The sequence below is a fragment of the Antedon bifida genome, chromosome 10, assembly GCF_963402885.1.
Source record: "Antedon bifida chromosome 10, ecAntBifi1.1, whole genome shotgun sequence".
NCBI lineage: Eukaryota > Metazoa > Echinodermata > Crinoidea > Comatulida > Antedonidae > Antedon > Antedon bifida.
This window is the reverse complement of record NC_136235.1, coordinates 1,830,721-1,850,482: the sequence shown is the minus strand read 5'-3', so window position 1 is coordinate 1,850,482 and position 19,762 is coordinate 1,830,721. Positions and strand designations below refer to the sequence as shown.

Genomic DNA, 19,762 nt, shown 5'->3' with positions numbered 1-19,762 from the left:
CGAACCTCACTGTCAAATTCATGTTCACATTGTGTACATTTGGTAACAGGAGACAGGTTTGCACTTGTCATCTATAAAAACAATAACCAAAGTCTAAATTAACTATAACTAAAAATTATATTACGACATTAATTTTTACTCCTTATCAACCCAATGCTATTTACATATCTTATTCGTTTTAAAAGGTAAAGGCAGAGCAGAGTGAAATTACACTTTTCCCTGGTAAAGGTCACATGATCACGAAAGCCCACGTAGGAATTGATATGTCTTAGTTACGACCCGTACTCGTAATTATGCCATTGTGTTTGAGAGCGATTATGGGTACTGATTAAATATACTTTAATTTTGAAGAAAACTAAAATAGAAAGATCAAATACCGTGTGTTGACAAAACAAACACAATCATTAAACAAACAGAGGAGTACCCCTCGTCTGATTATGAGGGCATTCAAGGGAAATCCCCATTTTAACCAATTTGGCAGTTATCGAATGTCAGAGTCACTTCTGAGCAGGTTAAATTGGAGGAATGTGAACTGACGTCTACGATTGTATTGCGTTTTGCATCCCAATAAACCGACATCATCTTCATCAACATCCGTTATGATTGTTTGTATACGTTTGAAAAATATAGATCTTTTTTGTGCAACTTAATTAAATACCCAATTCGCTAATGACGTGACGTCATCGTCGTTCACAATTCACAATCTCTATTTCCTCAAATATACCAACAATATTTCGGCGATATTTTGTCCTCATAATGGATTTGAGTTATTCAGTGGGAGTCTTTATAGGTCCAAACCTCCCTCAAGAAGGAAGAAACCGAATGAATTAAATACGTTTTTGGTAGGCCCGTAGAGACCTACCTTAAACCTATCTATTATAACACTAATGTCACCAATGTTTCATCTGGGGACCATCTCGTATCTTCACATTTAAGATTTCCAAATTAGCAAAATCGGAGTAGGCATATAGGCCTACGATACACCTTTGAACATTAACCCAAACAAATTGCACTGAAAAAACCTTACCTTTGATGTTTGATGGATCACAGTGTAAATCAAGCTTAGTCGATGGCAAATGAAACTTACGACAGAAATTATAGTTTATGTAGTCAAAGTATTATTGACTTATCATAATTTATAAATAATTTAGATAAGATTAGTAAATAGATAGCGCATTGAAATGTCCACATTTTGTAATTTCCAATCCGGGTTCCGAAAGTACTAAACAAAGAGAAGATGTTTCGAAAATGCACGAAGGGCAAATATGGCCTGCATTTTAGAAACAATATTTGCCAACAACTCATAATTAATATATAAAAAAAAAACCAAATCATAACGTATGGGGTCATCATCTCAATTAATTTTGATACAAAAACACGTCTTTTTGCCTAAAGAAAAAGTGACGGGCGGCGGTAAGGGCGGTGGATTTTTTTCTCGATCATGAATCATATTATTTAATATGATGTTTTATGGTCTAGTCGTACTTGCAATATAACAACATCCACAACCCCACCCAAACCTCAATTTATTCCATCCGCCACCACTGACACACCCACCCCCACCATCCAGTCTTGTATCAAAGTGACGTCACAAGGTACTTACCGTGTACGACGTCGTCGTCGCGTGCTCATGAAATGCACGTCCCTGGAAAAAATGTCAAAGGTTAAGTACATGCCTTCACACCGCCCATACACACAACAAACGTACACCACCACTGACAAAAACAGATTGTTTACAATCAATTGAGAAGAGTTTTTTTAAAAGAGAAGGGTCTGCAAGTGACAGCAAATAATGGCGAAGTAGGTCATTAGTACAGTTATGTTTTTAGCGTTAAATTGTAATTAACATTAGGGAATTAGCCTAGTAGTGGTTAGGCCTAAACTAAACTGTAGTAATACTGGCCTACGTTATAAAACGGACGCACTGAACTGTTGCTGCATGCACAGGACCGTAAATGGTGAGCCAGGCCTACTACTTTCAGAGAAATCGGAGAGAACATCGTTATAGCTTGCCTAGTTGTTTGTCCACACGGATGGTTGATCATTTTGCTTGCTTGGGGCTGTAACTGTATTATGTTCTCAATTATCACAGTCATTCATGCAAAAATAATAAACTAGCTAGCTCCATTAATGCAGGCCCTGCATTCAATACAGGTCCATAAGTTCATAACCAGATCTAGAACTGGTATAGCATTAGCTAGTTAGTAACTTTTCTAGTAAAAAGTGATATATGTGATTGTTTCAACAATATTATCTAAAGCAAAAACCATAAATTATAATACAACTTACAACTTAAATTAATTTTGTAACAAATTATTAATAAAATTAACTAAACTAAGTAACTTGATTCTATTACAGTGATGCAGATAAAGACATTGCAAACGAGTCGTCCATTGACCACTGGAAGATGTCTTGGGTGGAAAACTCGATACCATTTCATTTGTTGGAAGTACATCCGTAAGTTGATGAACAGATCATAGTTCATAAAAAGACAAGTAACAATGAAGAAGTGAAAATATATTGTTGGTAATACCAATACTAGTTGGTTCTAGCAAATACAAAAAAAGGAATAAAATGTATTTGTACATTCATATTTTCTTACATACATACTACTGTTTTTACTTATTATGATTAGTTTTAGATGGATGGCTAAAATAAAATCTGTTTAAAACGGTGAAGCGACCTTTCAGGTCAATATATTACTTATAAAAACACCCATTTCTAAATATGCATTAGAATTGTCATTGATGATAAATACACAATTGCATACACTTTTTACACATTTTTACATCATTATACAAAAAAACTGATATATTGATAGTGTGAAGTTACTACAAATGTGTAAATATATACTCAAATCAATCTGGAAATTAAATAGTTATTTAAGTAGTACAGTAACATTCTGTGATTTCAAGTTCCTAATTATTATTATTATAGCCTAGTAAACCAGTTTTGATTTCAGGTCACTTGGAAGGCACGTAGACAAACTTACTAAAGGAAGAGAAAACCTGACAATATTTTTTCCTCTGTGTGGTAAAGCAGTTGACATGAGGTGGTTAGTATTTAAAACTCTTTGATTCCTAAAATTTTTTTTTTGATTTGTCGGTTTTTTTCTAATTTTCTTTCAATTAAAGCTAGTCTATTCTAGACCTACAGGAAAATCAATTTAAAAATGTTTATTTAAAAAAAACAGCTGCAACAATAATATAATAAATACTACTACTACTATGACTTTTCAACAAATGTGGCTTTTTATTTCATGTATTCTGCTAGCTCTAACTTGCTATACTATTTTCAATAGTCAATCTCAAAATATTAGTAAAGTATAGTAGGCCTATAAGTTGCTCAAAAATGTTTAATTTTTCTTTTAGGCTTGCAGAAAGGGGTCACAAAGTAATTGGTGTTGAAATTTCAGATGTTGCTATTAAAACATTCTTTAAAGAAGCAAATTTGGAGTTCACTGAATCTGACATCAAAGATGGAGAAGGAAAATTGTTTATGGTAATATTAACGATTCTTAATGATAAAAGTTTGCATATGTTTCCCTTTCAATTGACCTGCATTTTATCATATTGCATTTAAAACTAGAACGATACTCCGAGAGTGCATACTCCACCTACTGTAAAATTCTCCTACATAAGATTTCACCAGGAAAAAAATGTTTTTAACATTTTTGTGTCTTAATGCTGTGTGTGATTAGGCTAATTTCACTTCAACCATGTGTATGCGAATTTGGTGTAATGGTTATGTAACCAGCCTTTCAACTATCAATAGTTTCAATTGACTAACAACAGAACAACAACGCCAAAAACAAACTACTCGTATGAAAAAACCTGTACATTAAATCAAATTATGTTTTAAAATTACAAATCACAAATTATAACTCTTGGCGCTTGTACAAAATTGAAGTTTTTTGGACAAGTAGTTCTCGAGAAAATGTAATTTCAGGTAACTTGTTACTTTGAGACTGCTCGCTGGCTTTTGAAAATTGTCTCTTTTAACACTAACAAGTCTGAAAATAATATTGGAGTCGTCCTTGACCACATATCTATTTGTATTTTCATTTTGGTAAAGATATTGCAATTACTTTTTTTTGAGTAATCCTCAAACAAACAGACAAACCTGATCGACTACATATACCTCCTTGACTTAGGTAAATTAACAGTTTGTTTCTCTTTGTTATAGAGTAAAGATGAAAACATTAAACTATTCCAGTGTGATATGTTTAAATACAAGAGGTAAATCATGATTGTGTTGGATGCATTCTACTAAATTATTATAAAAATGTTATTTTTTTTTTTCAATTTGATTGTTGATTAAGAGTGTAAAAAGATGTGTATCATATTGCTGTGGTTAGAACAGGTTTGGTCATATGTTCAAGTTCTTCCAGATAAATGTTCTGTAATATATCCATTACAATTCTGGCCAATGGTTGACCATTTAGTTTCTCTTGAAGGGAATTTGGTGGATTGGTTGATGCAATATGGGACAGAGGTGCATTGGAAGCAATTGATGTTGATCAACGAGAATTGTAAGTCAACTCATTGTTTTAAGCTGTCACATGGCTATGTCAGTATAATAACAACCTTGTTGTACAGTATACAGTATATGAGTTGTAATTGGACAACAATGGAGGCTTTTTTAACATTCCTGATCTGTAGTGTAACAACTGTCAAATACATTGTTTGCTCCACCTCCTCCAATTTACGTTTTTCCTACAATTCAACCAGTTAGTGGCGGTTTCATCGCTGTTGGTTGTCAACTGTATAAAATAAAAAATAAATAAATAAAATAAATAATGCTAATGTTTACTTTTTTTCTGCAGCTACCTGAAGTTGATGTTATCCATTTTGAAGAAAGATGGAGTCTATTTAGTACATTGCTTTGAATTTCCTGATGGAGCATTTGATAGTAAGTCTCACTCTATTTAATGATATATATTTTTGAGCATTTGTTACCAGTTTGCTGATTTCACTATTGTTATGATAAATACAATTGTTAAAGAGTGTGCATCTTCTTTCAGCTGGACCACATGAAATAAAAAAAAATGAAATTATAGAAATGTTTGGTTAGTATAATTTTTTTTTTCTCAAAAAACTCACAGGTCCAATTGACATTAGTTGGTTGCTTGATCCACCTGTACAATTAGGTGTACTCCATAATAGTTGTAGGCCTGATAATAATTATGTATACTTATGGCCATCTATCAATCATAGACCCACACCAGCAGTGCCTAATATGATCAGCACAGATAATCAGCTACTAAGTTATCGTATACTGAGTCCGCTCCATGCAAACACTACAGAAATTATGTATTTTATTTAATTTCTCCTTGTTTTGCTTAATACTGTGTTAAGTTTCTGGTTTTAAAAGTTATTTATATCATTTATGCAGGTCCCAAGTGCAGTGTAGATAAATTAGAAGACTACATGCTGTCCCAGGCTCAGCTGGAGTTTCATGGAATCGACAAGGATACAAAAATACAGGGAAATGTGTACCGGATTGTACAGAAATAATCAGATCATTATACTGTGTGACACAGATCATTATACTGTGTGACACATATCATTATGCTGTGTGACACAGATCATTATACTGTGTGACACATAACATTATACTGTGTGACACAGATCATTATGCTGTGTGACACAGATCATTATGCTGTATGCCACAGATCATTGCTGTGTGACACATATCATTATACTGTGTCACACAGGTCATTATACTGTGTGACACATATCATTATACTGTGTGACACAGATCATTATGCTGTGTGACACAGATCATTATGCTGTGTCACACAGATCGTTATGCTGTGTGACATAGATCATTATACTGTGTGACACATATCATTATACTGTGTGACACAGATCGTTATGCTGTGTGACACAGATCATTATGCTGTGTCACACAGATCGTTATGCTGTGTGACACAGATCATTATACTGTGTGACACAACATATACTGTGTGACACAGATCATTATACTGTGTGAAACAGATCATTATACTGTGTGACACTTATCATTATACTGTGTGACACAAATAATTATACTGTGTGACACATGTTATCTTTACATTGCACATTACAAAATATATAATGATAAATCTTGTTTATTATTTTTATTTACTCAATTTTTTATTTTAGAAATGAAGTTCACATCAATTATAAAAACAAATGTAACAATGCATGTTCAGGGTCTAATGTTATTAAAAACTGCCTACCTAAATTTCACTTCCATGATGGACTAGGCCTTCATGGTACATTTAATATTTTAGCATTCCAGTAATATAGTAGGTGAAATTGAAGTATCTCTCCTAGTTTATTTTATTCACAAACAACCTGAAATAACACTCTGATTAAACTTAGAGTTGTATAGGCTTGGTTTTTAATTACATAATAAGATTTATAAAATACTTTTACATTGTAGAGATGATTTTCAATAAAATAGAAGAGGAAGATATGATAATTTATTTGTTGATGGTTTTCAAAAAGTGTTTATTCATCTTTATCTTTTATTGCGTAATAACGCAAAATAAGATACTTGTTTGTATGTGCGGAGACCGTACAGCAGAGGGGTTTTCCCCAATTACGTCATAAACTAGTTACGTAATTGCATGCTGCGCTAGCTAGCTAGGCTAGCTCAGTTTGTAAAAATATTTGAACAAAATAATACTCTTGATCTTAAAAAATAATATTATTTAAAAAAAAGTATTACTAAACCGTCTAAATTATTATATTATGGATAACTAAATAAATTAAGACAGACAATAATAATAATAAAAGGCTAGCCTAGGCCTACTTTTTTGATGTCTCCCTCTATTTCCATACCCTGAATAGTGCGCGCGGTGGACAAGTTTGGACGTGTGTGTGTGATTCACCACTCTGAAGCCGGTACACTAGGCCTAGCCTAGAAAGATGATTCCTAAACGAATAAGTCAACTCCTTTATAAACTTGACAATGAAGATGTCTGTAAACAAAAACAAAGTAATGTGTTTCAATTGTTAATGATTGAACCATTCTTGAAAGGTAAGCGCTATTTTGTTGTCGGTCTATATGTAGGCCTAGGCTAGTACTAGGCCTAGTAGCTAGGCTAGTGGGGCTGGTATTGTTATGAAATAATGGTAGTTTTAGGCCTAGGCTTACTATTACTAACTATTATTAACTAGGCATAGAGTAGACGTCTACCTACTACTAGGCCTACTAGAAGGCTGCCCCTTTTTTAATTTACGCTAACCTACTACTAAGTACTAAGCATCATTTCAAACTAGGGCCTATACTGATAGTAGGCATATTGTGTATCATCAATTCATAAATAATCCTTGACATAAATTTTACACATAAAAATATCGGCTTAAAATCGTTTTTTTATTAATTGATTGTTTATTTCGACATTTTATCTTTACTAGGAATAACACTAAGACCTTATCAGGTGGAAGGAGTAAAATGGATGGTTGCACGCTGCTTGAAAAAACATGGATGTATCCTGGGAGATGAAATGGGTCTGGGAAAGACCTGTCAAGTACGACCATAATTTCTTCTTTTCCATATTATAACTTTTATAGTCATATCATCGTCAATTTGTTATCGTTCAATTATTCATCATTCAGTAATTTTGCATTACATTTTATACATCATCATAAATCATTTTTAATCATTGCTGTCATAAAATTTTGATCATTTGAACTATTTTTTTTTTCTTTTTTTGCAGACAATTGCAGTTCTGTTGTATCTGGCAATGGTTAAAAAAAAGGAACGCTTTTTAGTAGTATGCCCTCTATCGGTAATGGATAATTGGAAAGATGAATTTGAAAAGTAAGATAATGATGCAGGCTATTGTGTGCTTCACTTAAAATAAATATAAACAAGACAATAGATCCAAATTTTCACAATAAAAATAATAAGAAAATGTATTATATACCTTTAAAATAGCTTATTTAGTGTGTAAAAAGTATAACGTAATGTATATTTTACTTAATAACTTAATAACATATGGTTTTATTACAGGTTTTCCCCTTGCCTAAAGATTGTACGGTACATTGGTGATAAGGAGATAAGAGCTGACATTCAAACAAGAATTAAAAATGGATCACAAGGATATCATGTGATACTAACAACTTATGAGGTATCTGTAATGAATAAGTCTTTACATTGAATATTACTAATAGTAGTACAGGTAATGTACAGATCACTGTTCAGGTTAAATTTGCAAAACATAGTGACAACAAAATTGAATGTGAATATTAATATACAGTATCACTGTTTACACCTGCAACATAGACTCAACTCAGCACCAATGCTAGAAGAAGGAAGCAATATTAATTACTGTGTATAAATACTCAATATATTTTCAGATGGTGCTTAAAGATGTTGCATTTCTTGAGAGCATACCGTGGGAAGCCTTGGTAGTTGACGAGGCTCACCGACTTAAAAACTCAAACTCTATGCTTCATCAAGCACTCAGTAATGTAAGTCAATATAATAATAATATCTAATGTTGTGAAACCTCTAAGCGCTGAACATTATTACCCCAGTCATTTTTTCCTGATCAAACACCTATGGAAAAATACTCCCATAATGCAGCTAGTAATCAGCGCAAAGTTGTGTCTTCATCTAACCGGGTTCCCATTTATACACCTGGGTGGAGAGAGGCAAACGTAAGCAAAGTATCTTGCCCAAGGATACAAGCAATGCAGCGAGAGTTGTATTCGAACCTCGATCTCACGATCAGTAGTCGTACATCCAACACAATGCGCCACACGCCTTTAACTGAGAGTTTTTATGTTGAAAAAAGTGTGATACATAATTAGATTACTGTATTAACGATTCTTTTTGCCTACATGATCCTGTTGAAGCTCACAGCCTTATTTGGTCTGTTTATAACTACAAATACACCCTCTTGTTTTTTTCTAGTTTGATGTGACACAACGTCTTCTGCTAACAGGAACACCAGTACAGAATAATTTAAAGGAACTGTATAACCTGTTAGCATTCATTGCACCCACGATATTCAAACAGAAATACTCGCAAGATTTCATAGAATATTTTGAAAACATTGACAATGATTCAGGTAGTTCTAAATTGGATTTAAAATAACAAAAACAATTGGGTTAATTTTTTCTACAGCCTTTCATAACAAACATTGAAAAATTAGCAAACAAATAAATAACAAATTCTTGACCTTTCTGTATTGAAAAACCAAAACTAAAGAAATCCAACCTTCTAAATAATAAATTGTGTTATTATTATATTATACACTTACAGTGAAAAACCAGTTGCACAACTTGCTGTCACCTTTTCTACTGAGAAGAACTAAATCAGAAGTTTTGAGTGATCTACCAAAGAAGACTGAAGTTGTTCTATTTCATGGACTAACAGCCCTACAGAAAAAGTACTACAAAGCTGTGCTTCTTAAAGACTATGGTCAGTTGAATTCTGTGCATCCATCTTAATCGTGACATTTATAAAGCAAGTTTTCAATCGGATTTATAATACATTTTTTTTTTAATTTCATACTCATCCAGCGAGTAACTCACCAATTACAGGATGGATAAACTATTTAATAATTTATCGTGCTTATAAACGAAGTCTAATTTGAGGCTTAGGGAGTGGAGTTGAAAGAGTCGTGAGTTACAACCTTGGCACTAGGTCAGGATTGAACCCTGGACCTTGGGATTGGAAAGCAAGCATGTTATCAACCAAGCTACAGCTCCACTTTAGTGACATTTCTCATGTATTGTCTGTATACCTCTGTTTTAACAGTTTTCAATGTTACTACGTAGAACTTGTAATTAAGAGTACTAGATAATGGTTTATGTATGTACTTTTTCCAGCTGCATTTAATCAAGACTGTATTGGACCATCCAAGACACAACTTATGAACATTATGATTCAACTCAGGAAATGTGTCAGTCACCCATATTTATTTGATGGTAATTTTATTTAGGAATTTCATTGCTTTGATATTTGTATTGTATGGTTTGTGAGAATAATACACTTTACAATTTGAACGACTTTTATGTTGGTTCCACATTGGCATTGTTTACTAATCCTAATTTTCAACTTAGTATTTTTTAATGTCAATAGTTCAATTAATAGTTCAATTTATTAATACCTCCTTTAAAGATCATCCAATCTTGTCAATAAAAGTTGAAGTAAGGAAAAAGGTAAATCTTGTCTCTACAGGTGTGGAACCAGAGCCATTTGAACTCGGTGAACACCTGGTTGAAGCAAGTGGTAAATTGCACCTGTTAGATCAACTACTTCTGTTGCTATATCAACAAGGTCATAAGGTCCTTCTTTTCTCTCAGATGACCAGGATGTTGGACATAGTACAGGATTACTTAGGATTTAGAGGTCAGTTTTAGTAACACAAACACAAACACCAAAGACCTAGAGTATTCATTTATTCAGGTCAAACAAAACACACATTAAATACATAAATTACACCACAAATCCACAATACAGTATGAAAATTGTATCCATCTGTTACATTACTAATCTATTTATATATCAAAAAGGCAACTTTTGAAATGACAATGCTGGGGAATTTAATTAATGATTACTTTTTCGATATTTTTTTGAATTAATTTTGAATGTATGGATACATTTGTTGTACTTTTCTTGAGGCTGGGCCTCAATGGAGATACATATAGATCAAAACTACTGCAGGGCCTTAGCCATTAATAAAGTTGGTAAAGTTTGAATCTGACCATTTTTCACAGAGGCATTTGACAACCAAGTGACTTGAACAGATATCGTTTCCTTTTCTTGCGAAAACTTCAACACTTTATTTCTTGTGGCTACATTATAACAAAACAGAACTGTACTGTTAACATTTTATGTTTCTTTATTGTGCTCACTAGGCTACTTATACGAAAGACTTGACGGATCAGTGAGAGGTGAAGAACGATTCTTAGCAATTAAGAATTTTAATCGAGATGACAAGACGTTTGTATTCTTACTAAGTACTAAAGCTGGAGGTCAAGGGTTAAACTTGGTTAGTGCGGACACCGTGATATTCTTGGATACAGATTTTAACCCACAGAATGATCTACAAGCTTCTGCACGTGCTCATAGAATTGGACAATCTCGGTAAGTTATCTACTTTTTCTTTATACATCATAGAAATTATAATAGGGTTTGTTAAGCGTACATATCCACCAAAGGCGCTTGTAGAAAACCAAAGCAGATAAGTCTTCAGTGCACTCTTAAAAACATTGGTTGTAAACTTTTGTTTTTATTGTTAACCAAAACTTATTTATTTTGTTTTTTTAAGGCCAGTAAAAATTATTCGTTTAATTGGAAAAGATTCAGTCGAGGAAGTGATTTTACGAAGGGCAGATGCTAAGCTTAAGCTAACCAATTCAGTGATAGAGGGCGGTCAATTCTCTTTAGGCACCAAGAATGGTACATCGGAAACTCCACAACAGGTGTGTTAGTTATGACTAATTATATAAAACTTATTTTTAGGCCAAAATCTATTTCCTGGTTCTTGTAGTTCAGAGCCCATTGAATTTGTATGTAAAATTCCATTTTTTTGTTTTATAATTTTTTTTGGTGAGAATTTATGATTTTATAAAAAATGTAAAATATGGGTTTTTTTTAGCTGTCTGAAATGCTTAAGTTTGGACTTGATAAACTCCTTGAAGAAGAACAGACAAACGGAATTGATCTTGAGAGAATACTGGGACCAAGTGTAGATGGAGAATGGAAGATGAGTAATGAGGACTTAGACGCTGTCCAAGATGATGCTGAGTCGATAAGTGACTCATGTGAGGATTTCCAAACGCAAGGTATTTGAATCAATTTATTATTTAATGTAGAATTGAGAAAAATAACTTACAACTTGACTTCAATTCAGTAGTACAGCCTCAAGCAATCGTAGTAGGACAGACTGAAAAAAAGGTATTATTGGCCACTTAAATTTTATATTAATAATTTGTTGTTTACTCTTAATAGATAGTCACATGTACATGTTTGAGGGTAAAGACTATTCGAAAGAAACCAGCTCTGCTGCCCTCAATGCTTTTGATGAAATGTTGTCAGGTAATCATTTTTAGTGCAAATATTGTTTTACTTGCATATCAAAACAATTCTATCTTCACCAGATAGGTGTATACAGTCTCTTTTGAGGATCCTTGGCTGTGTACCTAAAGAAATAACAAAAACACAAATTTGTTAATTAAAATATTCAAAATGTTACTTTATTCTAGCCAAGATAATAGAAAATGAGCAGAGCACATCAGGTGAAAGGTCACGGAGAAGTACTAACACAGCATCATTGTCATTAAAAGACTTACCACATAGAAAGAGAAAGATTCTTACAGATGAGGAACAGGAAGAATTAAAGAAGAAACGACAAGATGCTGCCACCAAACGTGCTAGACTGAAGCAGGAAGCTGAAATGAAACGAGCAGAAGAAAGAAGACGAAAACTGTAAGCACTACCCAATGATACTATATATTTATTTATCTGTAAACTTTGACCTTTTAAAAGACTTTGTAATATTGGTGACAGAAAAGATTTTAATTATATTTGAATTTTGATATTTTATTTGCTCATCCTTTATAAATATATTCAGTGAGAAAATGTGGAAAGAGAATGATTATGAATCTCTAAATGTACCATCTGAAGAGGATGAAGATGAACTAAATGACCAAGATGACACACCTCTTGGTTATGTTAGTGGTGACGTTACACATCCAGTAAATACCAATGGCAAGGACGCCCTCATTGTTCACTGTGTTGGTGAGTGTTTGAAGAGTGTAAATTGTGCATTTGTCGTTGAAATGTAATGTTATTCACCTTCCTTCCTACGTACTGGATTTCAGTTCATATTAAAAACAGATTTCAGTACTTACAATTCTTTAGTATTGAATTAATTGATTATTGATATAGTATTGATACACTTGTAAATCATCGGAACCACAACCATGTGCAAGGAAATGTAGGATAAAACAAAAAAAGAAATGAATGAGAAATTAAAACAAAGAGAAAAAGATTAGACATTAATCATTACTTTCTCATCAATTAAAAAAAAATGTTAAGTGTTCATATATTAAAAGTGAAATCTCTGTTTTCTTTTTGTATAGATGACAGCGGTAGTTGGGGATCAGGAGGTTTATTCTCTGCAATTGATGCACGCAGTCCAACGCCAGCTGATAGGTATGAACTAGCTGGTGAGATGAAAGGTAATGCTGTTCACCTGAATAATGTATAGATAAAGATAAATAATCACGGTCAAACATACCCTCAATTAATGTCTGTGTTCACTAATTACACTTTGACATAGCTTGCTGTATTTTATGTTATATTGATTAAGTTGATATTAAACCACTAAATATGTAGAGTTCATGAACCTTATATACATAATCTATTGTGAAACTACTGTAAATTTGATTGTAAGTGGTGTTATTATTATTGATATAATTAATGGTAGATTCTTGTCTTTGTTTTATTCTTTAGATTTAAACCTTGGCGATGCACATCTTATGAAATTAGATGATATAAAATCACAGAAAGATACCAAAGATTGGGTAGGTTTACTAGTTCCATGGATGACCTATCACTATGACTACAGACCACTTAACTAGGACACCTCAAACTCAATAACTCACCAACACAGTGCTTCATGTCACATGGATGTGAAGTAATAGACATAATTAAATAAAATCAATCCTTATTTTGCAGCTGATATTAGTAGTGGCTCAGCATAGAGATAAGTATAACAACCTATCAGGTATTAAGTTATCTGCATTAGAGACAGCTCTTCAAAAAATCTATGTTATTGCCAAAAAAAAGAAAGGTAAACATATGTTGCTTTTATTATTATTATCCATTATACTTAATCAATAATAATTATAATAAACATTTTTATCAAACAAAAATACATTATATATTGTTCTAAAATTGCACGATGATGTATTTAAAAATTGCATAGATTTTATCTTGACAATGTTACTCTTTTCTTGTTGTTCTTTGTGTTGTTACAAAATGGCCTCTCTAGGAGAATTGTCTCCAAACTGTCATAAAATAAAATAAGACATCTGTGTTTATACTTCTTTGACGAAATATATAAAATAAAATTAAATGATGTAATTTTGTAGCGAGTGTTCATCTGCCAAGGATAGGCTATGCAACAGCAGGTTTTAATTGGTATGGAACAGAACGACTGCTAAGGAAACATCTGGCAGCTAAAGGGATACGTGTCTTTATGTATCCTTTATGATAGCAATGGGATTTAAGAAGAACAATGTTACTAACATTAGAGAATGCTCAAGGGTTCTGTAATGTTTAGGAAACCCTTGGTAATATTTACCCTGTCACTTTCATCATCTACACTATTATTCCCCTAACACAATATTATAACAAACAATATCCTGCTTACTTAATAAACAGTGCTGGTGCAGGTGGTTGGTTAATTCTTGATTTGTATATTTAAATGTATCTAGTTTCATCTCTAATTCCAACAAATAAATAAGTTGAAAATGGTGATATTCACTGTACTTTTTTCTGTTCAGTTTTCATAACTAATTAATCAGATACTATTACCCAAGAAAAAGCAGGAAAAATCAAGTCAAACGGACTGTCAGCCAATCAGACGTCAAACAGGCTGTAGTGACCCAACAAGACATCGACAAACCATCAACTTCAAGCTTAGCAATGAATACAAAGAATCATGAAAAGAAGTTTAGCCTGCCTAGTTTTCTACGAGGTGTTTGTGTTTATTTCTCAGGTGTTGACAGCGATCAACAAAAGAAGTTGACACGTTACATCATTGCATATCCTTTTAAAAGTTCACAACAAGGCACATAAATTGGAAATAATTGTTGGTGCATTCAGAAGTAGATTAAGGATGATTACTATTTTAGCAATTTTTCCAGATATTTTCTTAACTGCTACTTACTTATGATGGTGATGTTGTAAAAGATCTTAAACCATCAGTTACACACATCATACAAGGAAACAATTCTCAAATGGTAAGTCTACTGCATTTACAAAACCTACACTTTTCTATAAAATGATCAATAGCATGTTTATTTAATTTGTGGTAGTTTTGGTTCCTGTGTTTGACTCATTTGTTGATTTGGTTGATTGAGTTTTGGATGTTTTAGTTGACTCGATTTTGGTTTTTGTGACTTACAAATAATGTTTGACCAATAAGAGACTGATTATCAGGAGACATACCTACTGTAATGTATTAACCTGTGGCGTTGGTGAGAAGGTCTGAGCTAGATGTTGTAGTACTTTACTCCTGTTCAGGCTATATGCTGTGGCGTTGGTGAGTAGGTCTGAGCTAGATGTTGTAGTACTTTACTCCTGTTCAGGCTATATCCTGTGGCATTGGTGAGTACGTCTGAGCTAGATGTTGTAGTACTTTACTCCCATTCAGGCTATAACTAAGCCAGAACACAGAAACTTGAAGAAATTGTGATAAACTCCTATCATGCCTTAAAGCCGTTTTTTCACTAGACAAATTTGTTGGCGCGAATCATATGCGTATTGATGTTTCGTCTTCCAAATCCCTCTCTACGCATGCGTATAATCTGACACTTTCGATTTCGCCTAGTGGAAAATCGGCTTAAAGTAAGTAAGTAAAAAAATTCACTATGTTAACATTTTGTCTTTTTAGATTAAACTTGATTCATCTGCCAAAGTTGTTGATGATAAATGGATGTGGAAGTGTATACAGAAACAGAAGCTTCTCAAGGAATAGATTCTCACTTATTATTATGACATAGATTTCAATGGATTCCATGGTAGTGTCTGGCTATCTATTTATTGGAGTTGAATAGGCTATGATATGATTTACCAGAAAATAAAAACAGACAAGCATGTGTGTGTGCCAACTATAGGTCATGTTAAAATAAACTGTTAAAGCAACTTACACAATAAACCCATCTCAAAAGAACAGAAAGATTTTTATGGGGACCGAATCTAAGCAAAAAAAACAACGTTTTCTAAAACAAAAAACGCTTATAGAACCACGTACGATAGAAAATGTTCAGTAAGTAAGTGCAATATTGGTGAATTATAGTACTCTTGAATATGGGTGTAAAGTATATAAGAACAGACCTTTTGGAGACAAGGATTACCTGATTTTGTTATTACCGTAAATCAAGAAATTGTTTTTGAATTGTAGTCTGTTGTTACTGTATACCTTACACATTTTTATTCACACAATCAGAAATTGGAACTAAAACATTATCACTGTGATTATTCAAAAGGCTTTTGTAAGTTGGTAAGACTACTTGTACTATGTACTAGTTTACATTGAAAACACAAAACAACTGTAGCATTAATATAATACAATCTTATAGACTTTCCACAATTAATTTATAATGTGCTAATATTACTATTGTGTTCCTCAGGTATGGAAGGTATTTCTTTATTAGGTCGATGTTCTGCATATTTACAGATATTAAAATATATTTGTTATAAACACATTTCTATTTGTATCAAGTTAAATTAACAACTATCCATAATTTTACAATACAATTTTTACTGTATTTTATCACTTAATTGTGTTGTAGTTTTTCACTATTATCGATTATTATGTGTGCCTACAATAACGAACAAAAACCCCTCCCCTCAAATAACTGATCCCCACCCAAACTGTAATGATTTAATGTTTTAGTTTACTTTACTTATAAGAAGTATTATTACTAATAAGAAACTACCCTGCCCCACCCCCCCCCCCCCCCCCCAAAAAAAATCATACTGTAATGGTTTAATTTCTTTACTTGTATATTTTACACTTTTATTGCTAATAACAATATTTTTTACAGCAGAAGAAATGAAATAGGGAGTTGTTTATAGGTGGTATAAATGACAAATTTAAGGCAAGCAGATTTTTAATTGTTAGGTTTTTGTTTGCATGTCATAACTGTACCTCAGGTGGTCAGTAAGGTAAAATACAATTGTATGTGTGTAATTGAACCTCACTATGAATATTTTATAGCCAGTATTTGTCAACCTTATGATAACATCTAATCAGGAAGTTGTAAAATAATTTTACAACTCCTTGATAAGTTGTGTAAACATGGTGTTTATAGTTGTAGACAATAGGCTTTATTTATCTTGACCAAAGATAAAAGTTTACTGTAGCCAAAGTAAAGTCTAAAGTTTATTAGTTTGAGATAACTGTACCATCATCACCAGGAGACATGTTCTGTCGCAATGCCATGACTGTTAAATAAATGTTTCTACCTGAACAGAACAGGTTATGTAAGTATAAAATAGTTGTTAAAAGTAACACGGTTTTACTGAAAGTGCAGCTAATTATATGTAAGTTTTCTGTTGCAGAATTGTAGTTAAATTGAGGGTACATTTTTCGAAATACCAGTACAGTCATTCTTTACACGGGTGTGTAGAAAGCGACGACCTCGAATTGGACGACTCCAACGACCCGGGCGACCTCGAATTGGACGACCTAGAATTGGACGACCCATAACACGAAACCGACGACCCTTATAGCCTAGCCTAGCCTAGGCCCAAGTGTGGTATAACATCCCGAAGCCGAACATAGCCAAAGATCTTTAAACCATACCTTATATAATACTCGCAAGCAAACAATTGATTGAAAAAATGCAGAAATATCGCCATTTGATACTGAATGTGTCGATACGAACAAACGAACAGATATGGAACGCCAAGAGTGCATCATTAAAACTGCATTCGACTCGATTAGCACACGAAATATCATAAACATGGCAAACCAGGTCAAAACGGCCCCTTTTTCAGCGGCGGCGTTGGCGTTCCATATCTGTTCGTTTGTTCGTGTCGACACATTCAGTATCAAATGGCGATATTTCTGTATTTTTTCAATCAATTGCTTGCTTGCGATTATTATATAAGGTATGGTTTAAAGATCTTTGGCTATGTTCGGCTTCGGGATGTTATACCACACTTAGGCCTAGGCTAGGCTAGGCTGTAGGGGTCGTCGGTTTCGTGTTATGGGTCGTCCAATTCTAGGTCGTCCAATTCGAGGTCGCCCGGGTCGTTGGGGTCGTCCAATTCGAGGTCGTCGCTTTCTACACACCCTTCTTTACACTGGTGGTAATTCAGGCCTATTGTTTGGTAACAAGAGTCTATTACATTATTTCAATGTCGAGTACTAGGAAAGGAACACCCTGGGCTAAATGTGCCATTGTGCTTATAGATAAATATAATAAAAACATGATTACAATGGTTCAAGGTACAATAGTAAGCAATTTAGTTAAAAAATAGACTTTTAAACGACAACATATCGGAAATTGAACAGCGCCATTTTGACAGGTTAAGAGCAATTAAGTGACGTCAGATTAGGTGGACGCATTCAAGCAAATCCAAGCGTCCATCGTCTTAGTACAGTATTTCAATATGGAAGTGCGGGATATAACCATAAATAAAATCAATTAAATAGCCTAACATACTTAATATTTTCGGAATATGGCTTGGAGTTTTTATAATTCAGAAAATTTGGAACCAGAATATATAGAAAGAGAGTTAGTTTTGCATCGTGCTGATGAGGAAAAAAGAACATTCTTGAGCATAACAAGCCGTCGAAGAATGGTGTACTTGCGGCCAGTGTATCTGTACTGTATGCCTTACACTAGGCCTAGAACTCGTGTTGAACAAAAATAAAGTAGACACTGCATCGTCAACCAACAGCCTCCGTTTGGAAGGTTTGTCAGTTAATTCCCCTACCAAATCCCGTTTGAAACAGCTAGGCAATAAAAGTAACAATAGATTAACAATAGCTGAAAGATTTACGAATTGGCTTGCAGAAGAAAAGATCGATCGAAGGTTTGTTTACCAAGTCAGCGCATGCTCATACCGTGTCATCGCCGTCCTGCATGACCGCATGTCGCGTTATTAGCCAATCATATTAGCGGATTCGCTTAGCCAATAGAAGCGCTGAATGCAACCGCGAATCTTAAAATGTTCGTCGGCCGTATCTGACGTCACAAACAGGCTGCCATGAGCACAAGATGGCGATTTTCAAATGTCTTGAAAACAGCTTTAAAATCCTGTTTACTAGAAAACTACAAATCCGATTTAAACATAAATTGTTCTGAATATTAAGTTGGTAGGGTTACTTTTATAATAGTTAGGTAAAATATTAGGTTGTTCCTTTCCTTTAAGGCCAATTTACACAGACAAACGGTGACGGTAAGCGGAAAACTGCGTAGGTTATCCAACGTATAATATGTATCTATCCTTAGCGGAAACTGTCCGCTCTGCGTTGTGTGTAAATGGTCATAGGAATAACATAGATTCTATATTTTTATTACCGTTACCGCTCGTCTGTGTAAATTGGCCTTTAGGCGAAAGAATATATAGTACCTCTTTTGTATCATACTAAAGGTTACTTACAGACAGTAGTAGTTTTTGCAATGCTTTTTGGTTTGATTCAGTAGGCCTATGACAAAAGTTATTTGTAAATATTGATTTATGTGGTCAATCTAGCAAACGCTAATAATTAGTAACCCTAAAAAATTAGCATTATGGATATGAAAGTTACAGAAAAAATAATTGATTATAAACTGATGCCTAAAAAGTGCCAGAGAAGAATTATTCAGAAAATGAGAAGAAAAAATAGTTTTATCAGAAAAGATTACATAATTTACACCTTGTCTTTCCTATTTTTTTTTTCTAAGTCATTGACACACGAATAATGGTAAATGAAGATACAGTATGTCTTCAATTAAGAGGTATATTTGGTATGTTGTTTTTATTTTTTAATTCAAATCAAGCAGACTCGCTGTATACACTAACA

The 19,762-nt window shown here is 33.5% G+C and overlaps 2 protein-coding genes across 4 annotated transcripts; both read left to right on the top strand.

Moving 5' to 3' along the window:
• The first annotated feature begins 1,660 nt into the window (after positions 1-1,660).
• Positions 1,661-6,468, top strand: LOC144854138 (putative thiopurine S-methyltransferase). 2 transcript variants are annotated; one of them, XM_078712029.1, is made up of 10 exons: positions 1,661-1,800; positions 2,359-2,457; positions 2,963-3,055; positions 3,372-3,501; positions 4,186-4,238; positions 4,457-4,531; positions 4,826-4,911; positions 5,024-5,068; positions 5,395-5,525; positions 5,681-6,468. In XM_078712029.1, the coding sequence occupies exons 1-9, from the start codon at positions 1,793-1,795 to the stop codon at positions 5,514-5,516; spliced, it is 711 nt and encodes a 236-aa protein (XP_078568155.1). In that variant the 5' UTR covers positions 1,661-1,792; the 3' UTR covers positions 5,517-5,525; positions 5,681-6,468. The 2 variants fall into 2 exon arrangements, with proteins under 2 accessions (XP_078568155.1, XP_078568154.1); XM_078712028.1 differs by lacking the exon at positions 5,681-6,468 and having other exon boundaries at positions 5,395-5,668.
• A 432-nt stretch (positions 6,469-6,900) lies between these two features.
• On the top strand, positions 6,901-18,111 carry LOC144854645 (chromodomain-helicase-DNA-binding protein 1-like). 2 transcript variants are annotated; one of them, XM_078712580.1, is made up of 22 exons: positions 6,901-7,029; positions 7,410-7,522; positions 7,712-7,815; positions 8,008-8,125; positions 8,355-8,468; positions 8,914-9,070; positions 9,265-9,423; positions 9,834-9,932; positions 10,186-10,356; positions 10,866-11,094; positions 11,279-11,432; positions 11,609-11,795; positions 11,962-12,048; positions 12,216-12,438; positions 12,584-12,750; positions 13,095-13,193; positions 13,468-13,538; positions 13,693-13,807; positions 14,109-14,217; positions 14,544-14,787; positions 14,913-14,981; positions 15,635-18,111. In XM_078712580.1, the coding sequence occupies exons 1-22, from the start codon at positions 6,918-6,920 to the stop codon at positions 15,716-15,718; spliced, it is 2,985 nt and encodes a 994-aa protein (XP_078568706.1). In that variant the 5' UTR covers positions 6,901-6,917; the 3' UTR covers positions 15,719-18,111. The 2 variants fall into 2 exon arrangements, with proteins under 2 accessions (XP_078568706.1, XP_078568705.1); XM_078712579.1 differs by having other exon boundaries at positions 14,544-14,783; positions 14,909-14,981; positions 15,635-18,110.
• The last annotated feature ends 1,651 nt before the right edge of the window (positions 18,112-19,762 follow it).

What these genes read in the sequence shown, in the direction of transcription:
- LOC144854138 (XM_078712029.1), top strand. An exon ending in CATTTGTTGGAAGTACATCC is followed by an intron (nt 2,458 to 2,962) that starts GTAAGTTGATGA and finishes TTTTGATTTCAG; the next exon opens with GTCACTTGGAAGGCACGTAG. An exon ending in GATGTTGATCAACGAGAATT is followed by an intron (nt 4,532 to 4,825) that starts GTAAGTCAACTC and finishes TTTTTTCTGCAG; the next exon opens with CTACCTGAAGTTGATGTTAT.
- LOC144854645 (XM_078712580.1), top strand. Translation starts at nt 6,918, where the DNA reads ATGATTCCTAAACGAATAAGTCAACTCCTTTATAAACTTGACAATGAA. An exon ending in ACTAGCTGGTGAGATGAAAG is followed by an intron (nt 13,194 to 13,467) that starts GTAATGCTGTTC and finishes TTTATTCTTTAG; the next exon opens with ATTTAAACCTTGGCGATGCA. An exon ending in AAAGGGATACGTGTCTTTAT is followed by an intron (nt 14,218 to 14,543) that starts GTATCCTTTATG and finishes CTAATTAATCAG; the next exon opens with ATACTATTACCCAAGAAAAA.